Source organism: Gopherus evgoodei, unplaced genomic scaffold, assembly GCF_007399415.2.
Source record: "Gopherus evgoodei ecotype Sinaloan lineage unplaced genomic scaffold, rGopEvg1_v1.p scaffold_43_arrow_ctg1, whole genome shotgun sequence".
Taxonomy (NCBI): Eukaryota; Metazoa; Chordata; order Testudines; family Testudinidae; genus Gopherus; species Gopherus evgoodei.
This window is the reverse complement of record NW_022060064.1, coordinates 1,276,322-1,299,085: the sequence shown is the minus strand read 5'-3', so window position 1 is coordinate 1,299,085 and position 22,764 is coordinate 1,276,322. Positions and strand designations below refer to the sequence as shown.

The 22,764-nt window shown below is 47.2% G+C and overlaps 2 protein-coding genes across 2 annotated transcripts in view; both read right to left on the bottom strand.

The window, feature by feature from the left end:
- The window catches only part of LOC115642642 (zinc finger protein 436-like), a 936,374-nt gene that overhangs the window by 743,882 nt on the left and 169,728 nt on the right, over window positions 1-22,764 (bottom strand). The window lies entirely within an intron of this gene.
- Window positions 4,494-9,406, bottom strand: LOC115642608 (zinc finger protein 135-like). The gene is made up of 3 exons (XM_030546248.1): window positions 9,375-9,406; window positions 7,706-9,014; window positions 4,494-7,369 (listed from the first exon to the last, which is right to left on the bottom strand). Exons 2-3 carry the CDS (start codon window positions 8,752-8,754, stop codon window positions 7,213-7,215), a joined length of 1,206 nt encoding a protein of 401 aa, XP_030402108.1. The 5' UTR covers window positions 8,755-9,014; window positions 9,375-9,406; the 3' UTR covers window positions 4,494-7,212.

The window sequence follows — 22,764 nt, the reverse complement described above, 5'->3', positions numbered from 1 at the left end:
TTTGAATAGTTTTCAATGATTTTACTAAAAATTTGTTTTCTTATTAATTCAGCAATATGTTCTACGATTCTGATGGCCAAAAATCGACAATGTAGGCAGTTCCCTAAATCACTTTCATTCTTAATTTGTAGCTCTACTTCATCTTCCATATTTGACATTGGTCAGTTTCTTTTTACTAAGCTGTAAACGATGTTGAAAATTTTGCTGGTTATTGCAATATTTTGTTCAGTAAGTTTATCAGTCACTGTAGTAAGAGGTTCTTTTTTAGATTCATTTAAAATATTTATAGCTCTCAAATGAGAACTTGATTTGAAATGTTCCTTCATTTTTTTTCCTAATGAAGCTTGCTGAACTTTTTTATCAGTTCCAGATGCTTTAATAGTACACTTTTGCCATTCCGAAGAAATGTGTAAAGATTTTCCTCCGAGGACCCCCAAATGTGATGTCTTTGCACAGTGGAAACAGCCAACTTTTTTGCCTTCAATTATCAAGCCATTATATTTCTTTAAAAAATATCGTGCATGCTCAGAAGTCCAATGATCAGGTACTACATTTTCACAATCATGTAAATCCTCTTCCATTGTGGACACATTTTCAGATGATTCAACTTTTAAGATATTTTCATCACCAAAATTATTTTCATTGGCATTTTCAGTAATTAAATCATTATTTTCACTACTCGAACTACTGACTAATGATTTTGTCATTTTACTAGAAAACCAATCACTAATGCTTTTCTGGCATTTCATTATGAAGGGTAAATAATATTGAATAGAAAACTTTAATCTTCGAATTACAGTCCAGTTAGTAGTACACACGCAATTTACTAGAAACAAACAGACCAACTATGACTGGTCGTGTAGAAAACAGTTGCACAAGTGCACGAACAAGGCAAGTGCAACTTCAATTACTTAACACAAGAAACAAGACATTGTCTCTCTCAACAAGACGAACTTAGGGAGTGATGACATTTGACTCACATGCAAATATCAACAAACGAGGCAAGTGCAACCCTGTTAATAAAATAATAAACTAGACTGGGGTGAGCAAACATTGGCAGGGCCGGCTTTAGGCCGATTCTACCGATTCCCCCAAATCAGGCCCTGTGCCCAGTGAGAGCCCCTTTCCTGGCTAGAGGCGCATTTTTAATTTTTACTTACCCGGCGGCACTCTGGGTCTTTGGCAGGTTCTTTGGGTCCGCTTGGGGCTCTGAGAACTGCAACAGGCAGCTTGTTTGCAGAACGTGACCTAGACAGAATGTGTGTGTAGATACTTGGACGGCTGCAGCAACTGACTAAAAACTCCACAGCTAGTTGCTGCCAGCTAGCTCCAGACAGCCGCCGGGCATGGCATTACCAAGTGCTACCCGGGCACAGGCTGCTCCATCTGGCTTACCTAGGATGACCAGACAGCAAATGTGAAAAATTGGGATGGGGGTGGGGGGTAATAGGCGTCTATATAAGAAAAAAACCCCAAAATCGGGACATCTGGTCACCCTAACCTGGGACCACGGACCCTGCCCCGCTAGCCATCGCTCCCCTCACCAAATGCTACTGCAGGAGAGATCTGAACCCACCCAGAGGCAGAATTGGGGGCTGACTCTCCCCTGGAGGATAAAAGGAGCCCCCCACGCACACACCCTGTCCTGGGTCCATCCTTCCCTCCTGCCCTCATCACACAGGCTCCTCCAGGAGCTGCATTTGGAGGTTTATAAATTACAGCTTAGCAAACAAGCTGCTGGCTGCCAGAAGCCCTAGGCAGCCAACCCAAGGCACGCCAGCTACGCAACCACTGCACAACAGCCCCCATCTACACCACACTCAACAATCCGTTGTGTTGAAAGAACCCTGTGCAGGCCCAGCAGAGCATACAGCACCTGACCCCCCAGCAACACAACCACAAGACACTGTACACAGCCCTCCTCCTCCCATACACACCATAAGTGACCTGAACTGCACAACCCCAAATATTATACATCCCTCCTCAGTGCACAACCCCCAGCCCTCATCCACTTCTGTGCAGACCCTCTCCCAGCCGCACAACTCCCCTGCTACACAGCTGCCCTGCAACACACAACTCTGTCCAGCACACACACTATACACACATCCCCACTACAGCACTTCTCGAACTAAAAAATGCACAATGCTCTGAGCCGTGGGATGGGGGAAGGTGGAGTAGAGGCTGGGAGGGGACATCCTCGTGGGGTGGGGGGCCCCAGCAGGGCCCAGGGCAAATTGCCCCACTTGCCCCCTGGGCGACCTTGGAGCTCGCAGCCCCCCCTTTGCCAGCCGCTCAAAGCAGCAGGACAAGCTGGAGCTCAGCTGAGGTTCCCAGCTGCCAGTGGCTGGTCACTGTGGGGGGAGGGGCCAGGGGGGCATCCTCATGGGGCAGGGGGCCCCTGCAGGGCCCGGGGCAAATTGCCCCACTTGCCCCCGGGCGGTCCTGAAGCTCCCAGCCCCCCCCCCTTAACTTTTGGCAGCTGCTCAAAGCAGCAGGATGAAATTGGAGCTCGGCTGAGCACGATGCGGCTCTGCGGGGGGGAGGAGGGGAGGAGGGAATCCTGGAAGCTCAGGTGGGGGACAGGGCAGTCCCGCGGGCCACATCTGGCCCGTGGACCAGAGTTGTTCTCCTACCTGCTCGGCTCTTTAACATCCGGTTTTCTACCGGCATCTAATTTTAGCAACTGGTTCTAGCGAACCGGTGCGAACCGTCTACAGCAGCCATCTATACTAGGAGCTTTCTCACATACAGGGAGATGGGTCAAGCTTGGAATTGATGTCATGACTGGCTTCCCATAGGGGATCAATCTGTCTAAGGTTACGTGTGCACTTCAAACACTGGAAATATTCTTCTGACAACCTAACACTGTCTGCACTGGGGTTCGGGTCACATTAACTACTTCTCTCAGTGGATTTTTCACACGCCTGAGATGTGGCCATGTCAACATAGCCTTTCAGTGTAGACCAGCCTTTAGATTTTTTTTTATATGAAAGGCAATGGACTTCAGCCTTTTCCTTTATATTGATGGTTGATGATTGCAGCCCCCCATCAGCTCCCCTAAGTTTCTTGTGCTGCATCTGCATAGCAGGCTAGCAATCAGCAGTTCAGCTGTCCCTCCCCCCACTGCCAGGTGCTGCTCCTGTCCTCTGCCTTGGAGCTGCTACAGAGACTCCTGCTTGCTGTGCTTGCTGGCCCCTGCTCCTGCACCCCACTTACCCCTTCTCCATTGTGGAAGGAGGGAAGGAATTGACAGGATTTGTAGGGGATCTTAATGCATGTCAATCTGTTAGCAAGAGTCAGGCTAGCAGTTAACAAGAGTTAGGCCAGCTGTAACCCTAATGATGAGAGACTTGTAGAAGAGAGGATGGTGTGAGGTGAGTGGGAAAGAACTGTGTGAGAAGTTGTCACGACCTTGCACTGATAACCAAATGTGTAGACTGGCGTCTTCCAGAAGTGAGAAAAATAAGATAGCAGGGAGGCCTATGTATAAACAAAATGCAGCTGTTGCTTATTACTGTCTGTATTATTGCTTGTTATTGTCTGTAACAAAGGTATAAATGCCTGCTGTAACTGTATACCTGTTGAGAGAGCTGTCCGGGACTGGGGTGGCCCTGTGTCCTAGGACACTCCCTCCCTCTATTGCAATTGTTTGAGAAATAATAAAGTATCTGATTTTGCTGCACCCAAAGAAAAAGCGAGAACTGCGTTTTTCTCCGACATCATACAGTGCAGGGAGGGGACACAGCGGAGAGAGACAACAAGCTTGGGGCAGCAGCTGCTGTCTCAACTTCCTGATCCACTTAAAAAGACAGTGCACTTAAGAGTGGGTCAGCTTCCTTAAAGGAGCAGTGTGCATCTCTCTCTCTCTCCCGCACACAAGGTGTGTGTCTGTCTCTATCTGCTATGCTGTCTCCCCTCCCTCGTGTTCGAGCTATCTTGTGTGAGAGGTTACAGTAACAACGTGTTAACCCTTGAGGGCTCAGCTGAGTGCTAGTTCATCATTTAGCAGCAAGGCATTTCCTGGGAAATATCCCTTCCTCTTCCCACTAACATCACCACCTCAACCAAGCTTCACAATCATCACAGCTGTGAACAGTATTAAGTTGTTTGTTTAAAATGTATATTATGTGTATATCTATATAATATATATTTTTTTGTCTGGTGAAATTTTTTTCCCTGGAACCTAACCCCTCCTATTTACATTAATTCTTATGGGGAAAATGAATTCACTTATCATTGTTTCACTTAAAGTCCATTTTCCAGGAACGTAACTACAACGTTAAGCAAGGAGTTACTGTACACTCTTTCTCACACACATTCTCCCACCCTAACCTTTGGAGTGAGGTGTTCTACCAGAACTCTTTACACTACAGTGGGTAGATTAAATCAAATTAACTCTTCAAGATTAGCCATCATTTCCTGTATAACTAACAAAACAAAAAATAAAACAACTTTCAGTTTTCCAAAATAATTCAGATTATCACACAATTAGTCTCTTACTCTTTAACTAATAACTTCACCTAAAATTTCATTTCCATTGGTAACAGGAACATATTCAAAGATCACAAATTCTTGTCATGTATGTTAGTTTTCTTTTAATCCCCATTGCCAACAACTGAACCTTGGCTCAAATTGTGGTTTGTCCCAGCATAGGCCCCAAACACTTCTGTAAGTTCATATATCTCAGGATCTTCTGCCATGTGTGTTGGTGGAAGGGGTCTCCTATGTGGGAATGTCTGCATCATGAGGAAAGATACTTTTTTCACACTTTTTAATCTTTCAAAGTAGAGGAGTAATGTAAGTGGATAAAGCACAAGAGAAAACTAAGATCTGGTCTACACTAAAGACATTTATCGGGATAACTATATTGCTCAGGGTTGTGAAAAATCCACACAGCTGAGCAACGCAGTTACACAGCCCTAACCCCCTGTGTAGATAGTGCTACATCAGGGAAGACCTTCTCCTGTCAACATAGCCACCGCCGCTTGTGGGGGCTGGACTAAAGTCCGACCAGAGATATCTCTCCCATTGGCTTAGAGTGTACATAATAGTAGTGCTATAGCAGCGCAGCTACATTGGTGCAGCTGCAACAACAAAACCATAGAAGCAGGGCTCAATATGCATGTATCCGGAAGTCTGAAATTGGAGGCTGACAAATTCATCATCTCGTTGGTTACCATCATTTCTACAGCCTGAAAGTGCTTGTTACCTAATCAGGCAGCCAGTTTTGGATCCATGGGGAAGGAATGTCGTATGAAGCTCTCTCTCTTTGGAGCCAAACTGTGAAGGATGATTGTTCTCAGTCTAACTCTGACATCCTTTGGAAGTGTAATCAGTGACTCTGAACTAGGAAGTGGAGTTCTACAAACAATGTTCCTTGGATCATTGGTCACCAAAGCTTCCTTTACTGGGGTGAAAACCAAGAACTGAGTGTGGACTTTTTCCACCCCAGTTCTTTCCAAATCCTTGGCCTTAGTTAGGGTAAATTTACACTTCTCTGAAGAAGAATCCTTTACAAAACCACTCAAAATCTCAGCAGTGTTAGTGAGGAATGGCTTCACGAAACATGTCCAGCTTTTCTTTAATTCGGTGGCACAGGTCCAGGCCATGAACTGGATGCAGGCCTGGATCAGAAACTCCGTTAGTTACCAGAGCTGGAGTTTCTATTCAAAAATTGCTATTTTTCTGAAGCTATTACATTTTCAACACCAATTTCATTTTATACACATCTTTAGCACCTACAAAGAATAAATTCAACAAAAATCCCACTTCTATTTCTCAACATCTACATCACGAAGGGCTGCATTTCTCATACCATAGGATTAGCTAGGAGAGATCTTCTGGAGGGCCTGAGTTATAAATGCTTTGGGAACCAAACACATGGGCATTCTGCCCAGTTCAAAATAACTTATCATGGAATTCTCTCCCCAGATCATCTGAGACAATATTGACTTCAACAATTCAATTACATTCAGCTCATATGCACTTCCTTCAATTTGTTGGGGTTCTGCAGTTGTTCACCGTTTCCGAGTGGAGATTTTAAATCACTGCTGTGTCTTTGTTAGCATGTCCAGTAAATTGGAGAGTTCTCTCCTGTTGACAGAACTGCACTTCAACTTTTTCCATGTCATCATGGAGGGGTGGGGAAAAAGCAAAGGTGAAATGATAAAAGAGGACCTTATCAAATGGTCACTTATCTTAAAGTCTCCAATAAATCTGAGCTACATCCTATCAGACTGAACTAATATCCAATTGGGTGACGAAAAAGCCTCCAGGAAAGATAGAAACCCACATCACAGAGAGAGAGAGAGAACACATGACAATGAAAGTGTCAAGTGAAATTCCAGAGCAGGTTACATCTGATGACTCAGAATCAGGAGAAGAGATTCTCCCATCACAGTCTCTGATCCATTCAAAGATACTTCACTCAGCACTGTGCCAATAGCCAGATATGTTATTTACAAACTTTTTAGTATCCTAGCATCCCCATAATGAGGGGGAAACAGTCACCTTGCCAGAAGTAGCTTTACCAATAGATGGAACCTGGGATTTAAACTCCAAATGATCACACTGTGTTTGGGATCCATTTGAATTCCCCTACCAAGTCTTTGACACTTTCATCTCCAGTCATAGCGACTGATATAGGATTAAAGATGTCAAAGCATCATCTCCAATCACAGACAATGGAGAATGCTTCATCACGTGACACTTTGAGAAGTGGATGGATAGAATGTGATGAACATAAACTCTACACAGCTCAGGCAAAAGGTAACAGTTCTGCAGTGATGGGGAAGGAGGGAATCTCTGAGTCACCCCATCTCTTCCAGTGCCCCTGCTCCTCTTCATTTACATGTAATATGAAAAGTTCCCAATATAACTGCTCTTCAGCACAACCCAGAGCAACGTGAGAACAACTGGAAATAATACAATCTGTATCATTGGTGACTCTAACAATAACTTTCCAATAGGAGGAATGGTATAAATGTGATGCTCCCTGGTTTCTGATAGGAAGGGCACACTCAAATTACTTGTGGGATCATAGAAAGGACAAATAGGTCCACCTCAAAAGAGGGCAAACTGCAAAAGGCAAAAATGGGCCACTCATCTGGACAAGCTGAGGGATAACGGTGCTGCAAACAGTTCAAACAGCTTCAAAAGTTAGTATTTGGCAATCAGGAAAGGTATCAAAGAAAAAAAAAAGTACGGATAGCCCTAGAGGTTTTTATGGTGTTGATGTCCCTTGCAGATTCTGTGATGGCTAACCTGGGCTGAGTTCCAAGAGAATGTATTCCCATACTCACTGCATTCATAGGGCCTGTCCCCTGTGTGGATTTTCTGATGAACAGAAAGGGTTGATCTGTGAGTGAAGTTTTTCCCACAGTCACTGCATTCATAGGGCCTCTCTCCTGTGTGGATTGTTTGATGACTAATAAGGTGTGAGCTGCAACTGAAGGTTTTCCCACACTCACTGCATTCATAGGGCCTCTCCCCTGTGTGGCTTCTCTGATGAAGAGAAAGGACTGATTTGTGAGTGAAGTTTTTCCCACACTCACTGCATTCATAGGGCCACTCTCCTGTGTGGATGCTTTGATGACTAATAAGGTGCGAGCTGCAATTGAAGGTTTTCCCACACTCACTGCATTCGTAGGGCCTCTCCCCTGTGTGGATTCTCTGATGGTGAAAAAGACGTGATCTGTGAGTGAAGCTTTTCCCACACTCACTGCATTCATAGGGCCTCTCCCCTGTGTGGATTCTCTGATGAACAGAAAGGGCTGAGCTTCTGGTGAAGCATTTTCCACACTCATAGCATTCATAGGGCCTCTCCCCTGTGTGGTTTCTCTGATGGTGGAGAAGGCCTGATCTTTGAATGAAGCTTTCCCCACACTCACTGCATTCGTAGGGCCTCTCTCCTGTGTGGATCCTCTGATGAGTTATAAGGTGCGAGCTGCGATTGAAGGTTTCCCCACACTCACGGCATTCATAGGGCCTCTCCCCTGTGTGGATTCTCTGATGTTGAAAAAGGGCTGATCTTTGAGTGAAGCTTTTCCCACACTCATTGCATTCATAAGGCCTCTCATCTGTATGGATTCTCTGATGTTTAGAAAGATGTGAGCTGCTAGTGAAGCTTATCCCACACTCACTGCATTTGTAGGGCCTCTCCCCAGTGTGGATTCTCTCATGAACAGAAAGGGCTGATTTGTGAGTGAAGTTTTTCCCACACTCACTGCATTCGTAGGGCTTCTCTCCTGTGTGGATTCTGTGATGAGTAATAAGGTGCGAGCTGCGACTGAAGGTTTTCCCACACTCACTGCATTCATAGGGCTTCTCCTTTGTGTGGATTTTCTGATGCTGAAAAAGGCCTGATCTTTGAGTGAAGCTTTTCCCACACTCACTGCATTCGTAGGGCCTTTCATCAGTGTGGATTCTCTGGTGTTTAGAAAGATGTGAGCTGCTAGCGAAGCTTTTCCCACACTCACTGCATTTGTAGGGCCTCTCCCCTGTGTGGATTCGCAGATGAACAGAAAGGCTTGATCTGTGAGTGAAGTTTTTCCCACACTCACTGCATTCATAGGGTCTCTCTCCTGTGTGGATTCTCTGATGTTTAGAAAGGTCTGAGCTGCTAGTGAAGCCTTTTTTGCACTCACGGCATTCATAGGGCCTCTCCCCTGTGTGGATTCTCTGATGCTTTATAAGGGCTGAGTAGTCACTTAAATTTTTCCCACACTCAATGCATGTATTTTTTCTTTTTCCCATGAGGATTTCCTGCTGGGTCGTGGTTTCCCTGAGGGCCTTCTGAGTTCCCCGACAGGAAATAAATGTACCCACTTTCTCCCCTGGCTGGTTTCCTTGCTCTCTTTCTGGTCTGTGCCGAATCTCACTGGATTTTCCCTGCTCATGACTCCTGGACACATTCCTTTTCGATCTTTGCGATAATTCTCTGTGTTTATCCACTTGCTCAACATTTTCCGGCTGAGAATTCTGCTCCTCTTTCTCATGTACCGTTACATCACCTGCTGTGATAGAGAGAGAAACCTCAAACAGGGATGGAAAGAAGAAGACCAAACCAAAACAAGTGCTGAAGACAGGTCAAATAAAAATCAGGAACTGAACTCCCTCAAACTCTTCCCCCAAATAGGAGAGAGGAGGGGATCAATTCAGCCTTCACATCCCATCCTAATTTGCAGGAGGAAGGGAGGAAGCTACTGCCTGGTGTCTGCTAGGATCTACAGGAAGCCATGAGCTATATTTACCCTGAGGATGCGACCCTTGCTAGGGACAATAATGAACTGAGACACCTCCCAAGACTTTGTAGGGCATCCCAGATGTTTCCTTCGGGCACTTACACATTCTGAGTTGGTTTAACATTTCCTCACCTGTGCAGGGAGCTCTCAGGATCTCTCTTTCCTCTGAACCCTGGAGGTCTGGGACCCATGGCTCTTCCTCTTGTTCCAGCTGGGAGATCACATCAGGTTGAGAAACTGGAAACCCTGCTCAAATGAAAGAAAACAGAGAAGTTCAATTGATTTCATAAGACTTTGTCATTAAAAATATTCTATTAATTTAACTTCAGTGCTTAGTGTGACATGGTGTGCCAGGGGCAGTCCTCACTGAAAATGCCAAGGTTAGGGCAAGCTGAAAATGGGAGAGCAAATGTTCCCAAAACTGCTGCTTAACACTGAAGTTAAACTCAATGACCAGTCACAAACTGTGCCTCTCATCAGCCACCTTGGTGATCAAGAAGCTGAAAAAAGAAATCACACAGCCCCCTTCATTGCATTCCAGTTCTCTGATTCCCAATCAGCACCTAGGTCCGGTACAGTGAGAGGTTATTTAAAAACTCTGCTCACATAATGTTCTTCTGACCCCAAAGGGTCAGCCATGTTACCAGGTCAGTATAGGTTTGGATCTTACCCAAAATACCATGTTGCCAGCCAATCCTTTAGCATCTAAACTAAAGGTTTATTATAAAAGAAAAGAAAGAAAGAAGGGAGTTGTTAAATGGGAAAGCAGTCAGATACATTCCGAAATCTACATATTAGGTTCTTAGCAAGATTGGTGAGTTGCTGGCTTGAACGTCTGTCTGGACCACATCCACAGTTTGTATGGGTCATTCAGTCCTTTGGTCAAGGCTTCAGTTTGTAGAGAAATTGCTCCAGGGGAAGGAAGAGGGACTGAAGACAAAATGGAGATGATGCAGCTGCCCTTTATATTCCTTTTGCCAAGTGGCTTCTACTTCCTGTGTCCCAAACACAAGCTTCACAGCACATGGCGTGGAAAAGCCTTGGAGTTCTCAATACAGAGGCATATCCCTGCATGTCTTGCTGTCTCAACAGCAGGGGCGGCTCTAGCTTTTTTGCCGCCCCAAGCACAGCAGTCAGGCAACCTTCGGAGGCTTGCCTGCGGGAGGTCCGCCGGTCCCATGGCTTCGGCATACCCGCCAGCAAATTGCCGCCGAATCCATGGGACCGGCGAATCTCCCGCAGGTGTGCCGCCAAAGGCTGCCTGACTGCTGTTCTCGCAGGGACCAGCAGGGTGCCTCCTGCGGCATGCTGCCCCAGGCACGTGCTTGGAGTGCTGGTGCCTGGAGCTGCTGCTGCTCAACAGGTGTATCCCCTTAGTCCCTTCCACAGGTTCATTATTTAGCTGATGAACCTGGATGAGCATCAAACATGCTAGGCAGTGCTGATACCAATATGTCTGGGGGTGTCACCCAGAAACTCTGCACAAGTCTGGAAATACAGATATACCCTACACATCTATAACTCACAATACAAAGGTATTGTACATAGAAACAAAATTATCATACCTGGAAAATCATAACATTTTCACTGACACCTTATATGGCATATCTAGCATGATTCATTGCAATTTTTTCATATTGGTATTAATAATAAAATAATAATAATATAAAGTGTCTCACACTTCCATAAAGTGTCACAGTAAACCAGTGAATTCCCAGGACCAGCTCCCCAGGTCCTTGAAGATTAGTTAATAATTTTGTTTCACTGCTTCATCTAACCAGTGTGTTTGGAAGAAAGTGTCTTGGAAACACCATTTGGGATAACAAGGCCAGCATGTCATTTTCCACTGATGAAATGACAGACTTCATATGAGCTTGCATTGTTCAGTAGCGTGCTGGACAGTGCAAGATTCACATTTCTTGGGGAATGTCTGGGAGCAGAGAATTTTCTGGGGTTCTCCAGTGGTGTACTGTAATTTGTGAGTCACTATCTAGCAGCACTTAATATTGTGTGGCTGGGAGCAAGTTACATGCTGGAGACTCTGTTAACTGCCCAGGAGTGGCTGTTCTCACAGTAAAACAGTGGAAAAGGCACCCCAGGTTGGAGAACTGAGGGGATGTCACAGAATCCCCAGGTAATGCTCTGGAACTGCTCCCCACAAAGCCAGTCAGAACTTTGGGGAGCCTCCTCTCCCTCAGAGCAGACCATCTTCAGGGCAAGAAGCTCACACAGCTTCACCTCCTGGGTCTCTCCTTGGACCATTCAGCATCCTCTGCCCCTCCTTGCTCTTCCCACAGCGAGCCCACCCCAGTGGGGTTCTGGGGAAGCCACAGGGTCCTGCACCCCCATTTTGCAGTGAGACGTGACTCTCAACCAGCCAGTAAAACAGAGGTTGATTAGATGACAGGAACACGGTCTAAAACAGAGCTTGTAGGTACAGCGAAACAGACCCCTCAGCCAGGTCCATTCTGGGGGGCAGTGAGCCAAACCCCCACATCTGCATTTCACTCCTCATCCCCAGCCAGCTCCAGACTGAAACCCCCTCCAGCCCCTCCTCCTCTATCCAGCTCCTTTCCCATGCCAGGAGGTCACCTGATCTTTGTCTCCAACACCTTTAGCATCCCCTTGCGGGGGAGGGGGGGGAAAGGGCCTGGCCATTAGTTGCCAGGTGACAGAGGGTCGGCCAGGAACTGAGGCCCCCACACAGTATTCAGAGGGAATGTTAAGAACAGCTCCACTTTGTCACATCTCTCCCCCCTTCGAGACCGAACTGAGCGAGGCCACTTTAGCCAGTGACCTGGGGAAGTTCGAACCCATCAACGTTCCCATGGATGCCCCAGCATCTCTCCCATTCCTTGCTGGGGGTTACACCAGGACATTCCTGTTTCAGGTCTTCCTGTGGGTCTGTTGTGCTTAATGGCGCTTGCAGGCTGCATGTGGGAAGGTTTATGCAGCCTGTGCCCTTTTGCCACCTGTCATAAACAGATAGTTAAGAGTTAATGTCTCTTTTACCTGTAAAGGGCTAAGAAGCTCAGTAAACCTGGCTGACACCTAACCAGAGGACCAATAAGGGGACAAGATACTTTCAAATCTTGGTAGGGGGAAGTCTTTTGTTTGTGCTCTTTGTTTTGGGGGTCGTTCGCTCTTGTGACTAAGGGGGACCAGACGTCAATCCAGGCTCTCCAAATCTTTCTGAATCAGTCTCTCATGTTTCAAACTTGTAAGTAACAGCCAGGCAAGACGTGTTAGTCTTATTTTTGTTTTCTCAACTTGTAAATGTTCCTTTTTACTGAGAGGATTTTACCTGTTTGCTGTAACTTTGAACCTAAGCCTAGAGGGGGTACCTCTGGGCTATATGAATCTGATTACCCTGTAAAGTATTTTCCATTATGATTTTACAGAGATGATTTTTACCTTTCTTTATTTAACTAAAAGCTTTCCTTTTAAGAACCTGATTGATTTTTCCTTGTTTTAAGATCCAAGGGGATTGGATCTGGACTCACCGGGAATTGGTGGGGGAAAGGAGGGGGGGATGGTTAAATTCTCCTTGTGTTAAGATCCAAGGGGTTGGATCAGTGTTCACCAGGAACTTGGTGAAAAAGCCTCTCAAGGCTGCCCAGGGTGGAGAAGGTTTTGGGGGGACAGGAAGTGTTCCAGACACTGAAATTTCTGGATGGTGGCAGTGTTACCAGATCTAAGCTGGTAATTAAGCTTAGAAGTGTCCATGCAGGTCCCCATACCTGTACCCTAAAGTTCAGATTGGGGGAGGAACCTTGCCACCACCCCAATACCCCGGGATTTTAACCTGGGATTGTGTCTTTTCCCAGCACTCCAGTTTGGAGGGCTGCAATTTGGGCTCTTTTGGTTAACAGCCTCCATCTTGGCCTTGGCCAACTTTGGGCTTGGGCAGCCACTTATCCTGCAGAACCCCAATGACCAGCCAGCCTGTCCCCTCCTGGGTCTGCACAGGGATCCGGACCATAGGCAGGGCGAGGGGCTTCACCCCGGAGACTTTCACCCAGGTCGCACAGCCCCTCAGCATCTGTGGCTGCACCATCCGGGGCCTGACAACAGCTCTCTCTGTGCCAGGGTCTCACCACCCCAGGCATGTCTCCCCTCTGATCCCTGGGAAGCCCCCTATGCCTCTCTGCTCCACCATTGCCGGTCCATGCTGCTGTTGCTTCTCCTGCAGCTTTTTCTCAGGCTCTTGCTCTCTCTCACGGTCTTCTTGCTCTCTCGGGCTCTGCTCCAATCCCATCCGTCTCCGATCCCCTGATGGGGAACCTGATCGTGAAGATCCTCGTCTGGTTGGGGACCAGATTCTCAGGGATGCCTGGCTGCTGCTCCAGCTCCTCCCAGATCCTCTTGTAGCCCAATCTGGGTCAGGAATCTGCTCCTCAGAGTGGTCCTCCTCCTCCAACTGCACGATTAACTGTGCCTTAGTGAACTTCCCAATGTGTAACCCTCTATTTGTGCACAGGATCACAATGTCCTTCTTAAGGAGATGGTGATAGGCCATCACTTCACCGTTCCCAAGTTGCTCTGGACTCACAGGCCTGTGTGCTCTTGGCTCCCCCATGGTTTCCAGGAAGAACTCCTGGTGTGCCAGCCCTTCTTGTGATCACCACCTCTTTGCCAGGGTCAAGCTGCAGACTCCTCCGCCCCTGGGACTGCTCCTGCAATCCCCAGGGGAACCCTGCTACTGCAAAAATCCTTCTCTTTCCCAGAGTCGAGCTCACTGCAGTCCTCAGGGGGACCCTGTTACTCCAACAGTCCTTCTCGCTGGTCACACACTCCCAGAGGTTAACTGCCCCCTGAAATCATCCCTCTCTGAGCCTTCAGCACACCTGGTCCTCATTATCCCCCCTTTGTTTTACTGTTCCCCAGTCACTTACTGCAAGCAGCGCCATTCACAGGGTGCAGTACATCCCACCACTGCCACCAGTTGTCACGGAGACCCCGGGCGATGCTCTGGAACTGCTCCCCCCAAAGCCAGCCAGGACTTTGGGGAGCCTCCTCTCCCTTGGAGCAGACTGTCTTCAGGGCAAGAAGCTCATATGTCTTCACCTCCTGGGTCTCTCCTTGGAGCATTCAGCATCCTCTGACCCTCCGTGCGCTTCCCACAGCGAGCCCGCCCCAGTGGGGTCCCGGGGAAACCACAGGGTCTTGCACTCCCACTTTGCAGTGAGACGTGACTCTCAACCAGCCAGTAAAACAGAGGTTGATTAGATGACAAGAACATGGTCTAAAACAGAATTTGTAGGTACAGCGAACCGGACCCCTCGGCCGGATCCATTCTGGGGGGCAGTGAGCCAGACCCCCATGTCTGCACTTCACTCCTCGTCCCCAGCCAGCTCCAGACTGAAACCCCCTCCAGCCCCTACTTCCCTGCTCAGTTACTTTCCCGGGCCAGGAGGTCACCTGACCTTTGTCTCCAACACCTTTAGCAGCCCCTTGCGGGGGTGGGGGGGGGCTTGGACATTAGTTACCAGGCGACAGAGAGTCAGCCAGGAACTGAGGCCCCCACATAGTATTCAGAGGGAACGTTAAGAACAGCCCCACTTCGTCACAGGGGACACACCTGTTCAACAGTCCAGATTGTACTGTGGGTAATGTCACAGACACTCATTATGACAGAGCCTCTTACATGTCCCAGAAACTTAAGACTCCAGACAGAGGGCAAGTGTCCCTTGCACTGCTTCTTGCTGACAGAGAGGTCCAGAGACAGTGAGAGAGTCCTGAGGAAGCTAGGAACAGTAACCATGGGCTGATGCGGTTCAGAGGAGAAAGGGAACAAGAAGGGCAGGGATATTACTGAATGCAGGATCTCAGTAGGGCTAGATGTCAGGATAACACAAGTGCAGCCCATTGGAAAACATAATCACAACTATACATACAAAATGATGGCATCTAAATTAGCTGTTTCCACTCAAGAGACAGATCTTGGAGTCATTTTGGTTAGTTCTCTGAAAACATCCACTCAAGGTGCAGAGGCAGTCAAAAAGTGAACAAAATGTTGGGAATCATTAAGAAAGGAACAGATAATATAATATTGTCTCTATACAAATCCATAAAATATCATATTACCTCTATATTAATCCATGGTACGCCCACATCTCAAATACTGCATGCAGATGTGGTCACCCCATCTCAAAGAAGATATATTAGAATTGGAAAAAGTTCAGAAAAGGGCAAAAAAAAAAAAGATTAGGGGTATGGAACAGCTTCTCTATGAGGAGAGATTAAAAAGAATGGGACTTTTCAGCTTGGAAAAGAGAGATGAAGGGGGCGATATGAGAGAGGTCTATAAAATCATGACGTGTGGAGAAAGTGAATAAGGAAGTGTTATTTACTTCTTCTCATAACACAAGGACTAGGAATCACCAAATGAAATTAATAGGAAGCAGGTTTAAAACAAACAAAAGGAAGTATTTCTTCACACAATGCACAGTCAACCTGTGGAACTCTTTGCCAGAAGATGTTGTGAAGGCCAAGATTATAACAGGGTTCAAAAAAAGAACATGATAAATTCATGGAGGATAGGTCCATCAATGGCCATTAGCCAGGATGAGCAGGGATGATGTCAGTAGCCTCTGCTTGCTAGAAGCTGGGAATGCACGACAGGGAATGGATCACTTGATGATTACCTGTTGTGTTCATTCCCTCTGGGGCACCTGGCATTGGCCACTGTCAGACGACAGTATACTGGGCTGGCTGGACCTTTAGTCTGACCCAGTATGGCTGTTTTTACATACTAGGGAATCTAGTGAGTCCAGTGTAATGGAAGGGAGTTGGAAAATCCCTGCGTGTGGAGAACACTGGAACATTAGAAGCTATAATTCAGGAGCAACAGATCTAATTAGTCTGGAAAAGCAGAAAGTGAGAAATAAGAATTGGGGTCATGTGACTCAGGAATGAAGGCCTCAAAAATCCAAGGAGCTGCAGAGAAGAGAGATTGCGGCTATTACATATGGCGATGGAGGAGCAAGACTCTCTATGTATCAAGAAGTTTCACTACCAACCTAGGCCATTTTCACATGCTGGGGTGCAATCCAGAGCAGTGCTTGTCTCATCTGTAATCCTGGGTGCGATTCAATGTTCTGCTGCTGGAGCTCCCCTGTCTGGATACTCACAGCCAGCACTCAACGACGCACGGAGTGTCTGTGTGATAAAAAACCCTGAACCTGCAGCTCTCACTCCAGCCGCCTGCTTGTTACACCCCAAGCACATTCTGGTTTGGGTAGAGAAGGCTCAGTGTTTGAGAGAAGGCCGGGGGTAGGAAGCTTCTATTCATTATGCTGGACCTAACCCCCAGTTTTACTTGAGTAAAGAGGAGATATTTGACACTGTGCGATACTGCTCCTGTGCTCTGTTCCCAAAGTGTTCTGAAGCAGGGGAAGGTCTTTGGTAGTGTGTGTGTCACTGGCATATCAGAGTGATGCTACAACAGAACAGAGTAGAAATGGCATTGTGGGGCTAGCGTGAACCTTCACTCTTCATTTCCCCTTCCAAGAATTGAGGGGACAGGAATCCTTACCCAGTGAGGTCACATTCTCATAGTTCTCCTGCATGACATTCCTGTGAAGGGCTCTCTGAGTGGGGTCCAGCAGAGCCCACTCTTCCCTGGTGAAATACACAGCCACCTCCTCGAAAGTCACTGGCCCCTGAAAGAGCAAGAGTCCAACACTCAGTACCTGCTGCCCCACTCACACTTCCAATGAAATGGAAGCTCTGGTGGATTGCAGTCAACAGAGTCCCACCCCCAGCCCATTCAGAGCATCCTGGAAACAGCAGGTTAAGGGGACGAAGAGAGAGCCCCTTGTCTCTCCCAGTTGATCCATCATATATCTACTAGCCACAGACTGATACAGGAGATGGAGCCCTAGCAGGGTCCAGGGACAGTTGCCTGGTAGGAAGCCGAACACGGTCCTCATTCTGAGGAACTGGATATGAAGGGAGGGGCAGCTCCCCTAAACCTCACTGCCAGGTGCCCCTTTCATAACTCAGAGCAGATGCTGGTTAGCCAGATCAGGCTCCAGCACTGGAGTCTGGTTAGTTTTCCTAATCTCATATAGGTGGGTTATTTTCTCTTTCACAAATTAGGGCATTTCCACCTCCGAACCTCATGGGTCTGTTCCTAGAATCTAGGCCACTTATTAAACAACTCCCAGAAGGTTTACCACATCCTGGCCTCATCCTTTCCCCACGCTGTGAATTTCCTGCCCCAGTTCAGCCTCCAAACCTGTGCAAACCTTCCCATCTCCGGTGTATTTGCTGTCCTGGTCCTCCAGCAGGAACCCACCAACCACTCCCACCAATAATCCCTACCTGAGCTGGCTTCGCTGCAGCCATTTCTCTCCCCTGTGCCATGGGAGGATCTGATGAAACGGAATGAAACGTGGATGTCATTCTGCAGCCTGGGAGGGTGAGAAGGGTAATTGTGAGGGTTTCACAACAGGCTTTAGTTAATTTCACATCATAATTCCCCCAGGCCCATTCCCTGCAGACAGACATCCTACATTCTGCCATGCTGAGAAAATGCTTGATCTCTTTATTATAATGTAGACCTGGCCGCTCCTGCCAGGCTAAGCCCACAGAGAGATTGTTAACCTCCCTTCTCCCTCACCCCACCCCGTAACAAAGTCTCTGAACACAAGGCTAGAAAAGAGTAGAACCCAAGGAGCTACCGTGAGGGATTCCCTTGGACACTGACCCCACAGCAGCCACACCCCAGCACGAGGAATATGTTGTCAGAAACTGGCTTTTCCTCTGGCTGCTCCTTTTCTTGTTCACCTGGGCCGGGCAAGGCAGAGAAGCAGCTTTAATTAAGGTCATTTCCCAGCACAAAACTCCCACTAGCGGAGCAGAAGCTGCCAAGCCTGGTCTCCCAGATCACAATGGAGGCTGCAGCATCTGACCCAGAAAGCTGAACCCCAATATCCTGAGCAGAGAGGGACAGAGTGTTTGAGTGGCCTTCCCTCCTTTAGCTCTCTGCAGAGAGCAGCTAATGAGAGCCTCTCCTCAAAGGGAGAGCTGCTGATCTCATTTGCCCCCACTGTCCAGCTAGTTACTCCTTTTTTTTTTCCATACAGTGACTCTGGATTAACAATGGTCTCAATGAAACCAGATTCCAGAAAGAATGAGTCTAGAATGCTGTGGAAAAGATCATAGTGTAGCAGTGCTAACCCACTTCCCACCTCCCTCACTCCCCAGATCTAGGACAAGGACTCGAGGCACGAATTTACCCTATGGAACTGGACATTCCTGTAGTTTTCAAGAGGGGAGAAAAGCAAAATCAGTGATTTCACCTCACAGTGTTTGGTAAGTGGATAGAAAGTTATCACAGTGACTGGGCCTGGCCGGGGAATGTCAGGCAGTGCTTGGAGCCAGGATTCTGGCATAAGCTAATCAGGGAGAAGGAGCGAGGTCAGAAGCAGCCCCCAGAGCCCCCAACCCCCCCAGCCAGGGTCTCACCAGATATTTCCTGGGACCCAGCCCCCAGAGTCCCTAGCCAGGGACCTCAGATACCCCTCAGAGCCCCACTGGCCAGAGAACCCCCACCAGACCTTCACTGTCAGCCTGGGAAACCCAAAGGGTTCCCCCCATTAAGAGCCCCCAGCAGCCAGAGATCCCCTGAGTTGGCAGTTTTTCAAAGGGACACTATTAAGGGCCCAAAAACAAGCTATTCCGATGGTTAGGAAAGATAGAAAATGTGGCAAAAGACCACCTTGGCTTAACCATGAGATCTTGCGTGACCTACAAAATAAAAAGGCGTCATATAAAAAATGGAAACTAGGTCAGATTACAAAGGATGAATATAGGCAAATAACACAGGAATGCAGAGGCAAGATTAGAAAGGCAAAGGCACAAAATGAACTCAAACTAGCTATGGGAATAAAGAGAAACAAGAAGACTTTTTATCAATACATTAGAAGCAAGAGGAAGACCAAGGACAGGGTAGGCCCACTGCTCAGTAAGGAGGGGGAAACAGTAACGGGAGACTTGGAAATGGCAGAGATGCTTAATGACTTCTTTGTTTCAGTCTTCACTGAAGACTGAAACAAAGTCTGAAGGAATGTCTAATATAGTGAATGCTTACGGGAAGAGGGTAGGTTTAGAAGATAAAATAAAAAAAGAGCAAGTAAAAAATCACTTAGAAAAGTTAGATGCCTGCAAGTCAACAGGGCCTGATGAAATGCATCCTAGAATACTCAAGGAGTTAATAGAAGAGGTATCTGAGCCTCTAGCTATTATCTTTGGGAAATCATGGGAGACGGGGGAGATTCCAGAAGACTGGAAGGGGGCAAATATAGTGCCCATCTATAAAAAGGGAAATAAAAACAACCCAGGAAACTACAGACCAGTTAGTTTAACTTCTGTGCCAGGGAAGATAATGGAGCAGGTAATTAAAGAAATCATCTGCAAACACTTGGAAAGTGGTAAGGTGATAGGGAATAGCCAGCATGGATTTGTAAAGAACAAATCGTGTCAAACTAATCTGATAGCATTCTTTGATAGGATAACGAGCCTTGTGGATAAGGGAGAAGCAGTGGATGTGATATACCTAGACTTTAGTAAGGCATTTCATACGGTCTCACATGATATTCTTATAGATAAGCTAGGAAAGTACAATTTAGATGGGGCTACTATAAGGTGGGTGCATAACTGGCTGGATAACCGTACTCAGAGAGTAGTTGTTAATGGCTCCCAATCCTGCTGGAAAGGTATAACAAGTGGGGTTCCGCAGGGGTCTGTTTTGGGACCAGTTCTGTTCAATATCTTTATCAACGATTTAGATGTTGGCATAGAAAGTACGCTTATTAAGTTTGCGGACGATACCAAACTGGGAGGGATTGCAACTGATTTGGAGGACAGGGTCAAAATTCAAAATGATCTGGACAAATTGGAGAAATGGTCTGAGGTAAACAGGATGAAGTTCAATAAAGACAAATGCAAAGTGCTCCACTTAGGAAGGAACAATCAGTTTCACACATACAGAATGGGAGGAGACTGTCTAGGAAGGAGTATGGCAGAAAGAGATCTAGGGGTCATAGTGGACCACAAGCTTAATATGAGTCAACAGTGTGATACTGTTGCAAAAAAAGCAAACATGATTCTGGGATGCATTAAGAGGTGCGTTGTAAACAAGACACGAGAAGTCATTCTTCCGCTTTACTCTGCACTGGTCAGGCCTCAGCTGGAGTATTGTGTCCAGTTCTGGGCACTGCATTTCAAGAAAGATGTGGAGAAATTGGAGAGGGTCCAGAGAAGAGCAACAAGAATGATTAAAGGTCTTGAGAACATGACCTATGAAGGAAGGCTGAAGGAATTGGGTTTGTTTAGTTTGGAAAAGAGAAGACTGAGAGGGGACATGATAGCAGTTTTCAGGTATCTAAAAGGGTGTCATCAGGAGGAGGGAGAAAACTTGTTCACCTTAGCCTCCAATGATAGAACAAGAAGCAATGGGCTTAAACTGCAGCAAGGGAGATTTAGGTTGGACATTAGGAAAAAGTTCCTAACTGTCAGGGTAGTTAAACACTGGAATAGATTGCCTAGGGAAGTTGTGGAATCTCCATCTCTGGAGATATTTAAGAGTAGGTTAGATAAATGTCTATTAGCGATGGTCTAGACAGTATTTGGTCCTGCCATGAGGGCAGGGGACTGGACTCGATGACCTCTCGAGGTCCCTTCCAGTCCTAGAGTCTATGAATCTATGAAAGGGACCCCTCACTGGGAACTCAGTCCCTCACTGCCTGCCTAGGACCCCTGGCTGCCCTCCAGCAGCATCTGCCCTGCCCTTTGCCTGGCACCCCCTCCTCCCCCCTGCGGGATCCCCTGATGCTTCACAGCAGGACCCCTCACATTGCTTGCTTGGCATCCCCTGGCCTAGCGCCAGGGATTCTTCCCCACACACTGTGCATGACAGAGATGGCTAAATCTTGGCACTGTGGGAAGCATTGGAGACCATTTGTCATGGGGTTTGGGATACTTCTCAACCCACGCTGCATTCAGGGTGTCCTTCTCATCCCATGCCAGCTCGAGAAAAGAAAAAGGTGCAGCCAACTCTCCCATTACCAGTTGGGAACCACTGATCCCCCACACAGGGGCAGGCCTCTGGCTTTGATGTGTATTAAAGATGTGGCTGGTCTCTTTCTTCAGCAAACATTTTAACAGAGATAAAAGAGGGAAACAAATGATTCTCAAAGAAGAGGGGAAAGATGATCACTGGGCAATTTAATCCCCTGCAACATCCAGGATGGAAAACGACTCAGGGCAACAGGTTCCCCCAAGAAAGGAGAAGTTGTTGGGATTTAGAAACACGGGGAACAGCCCAAAACTCAAGAGGATTTTTAACTAACATTTGATATTGCCATAGAAAGAGGCAAAACTTGAGCTTTGAGATCAAAGTTCAGGAATGAAAGAGAAAGGATAGACGAAGTGGGTATTCACCCATGAAAGCTCATGCTCCAAAACTTCTGTTAGTTTATAAGGTGCCACAGGACTCTTTGCTGCTTTTAGAGAAAGGATGGAAATCTGAGAGATTTAGGATTCATTTTTGCAAATTATAGAGAGGAAAACGGAAAGTCAAGGGAACTCATATCTGTTGTTGATATGAGTCAAAATCTGAGTGTTTCACATGAATATCTGATAAATGAATAAAGAGGAAATGGGCACCATTTGCAAACATTTTATATCCATATTCAAGAATCTGAGAAAAGGTGTAAATCTGAGATTTTCATAATATTTTATAATTAGACAGCGGAAAATCTCAGAGCATATTCAATTAGAAACAGACAACTAGAGAGAAGTGGGGCAAATGTTTAGGTTATTTTATATGAATCTTTGAGATTTACAGAGAAAACGTGTCACAAACTATGTATTTGATAAGATGAGAGAAAACCACCAAGATCTGAGCGGAGTCACTCTCCTGTCTAGTGCTAGCACCCCGACTCCAGGTCTCTTACTCACCGGGGGGGCTCCAGCCCAGGGGCTGGTGAGGGCAGAGCCCCAGAAAGCCCCCACCTGGTGTAGTGTATTAAAACGACTCCACCTAGGAATGTGCTACTGGTAGCAGCCTGGGGCTGGGCCCATCCCCATGGGGGACACTTGCTCCTACCTCCCCTTCCTGGCCCTTCCCACGCCCTGTTGCCAGCAGAGTGGCCCCCCCAGCCCAGCCCAGAGGTGTCCCTGTCTCAGGGCCCCCCCAGCCTCTGCCCAGTTCAGAAATCACTCGGGGGAACCATTTCCCACCCACACAAGGACAAATCCCTGCAGGTGAAAATGGGGGAAACACCCCAAACCTGAGATCTGAACTGGCCATTGGCGAAGGGGAGAGAAAATGGGGCACAATGGGGGGAGGGGAACAGGGAACTTCTCAGGGGTTGGGGGAGGGGGGGTCACCCTGGGTGCTGCTCGTTGCTCTCTAGGGAGAAAGGGGGCAGGACGGGAGAGGAGGGGGGTCCCCACGGGGGGGGCAGCGGTAAATCCGAGGGGATCTCAGCCCCCCCCTTTCTCCCCCCGC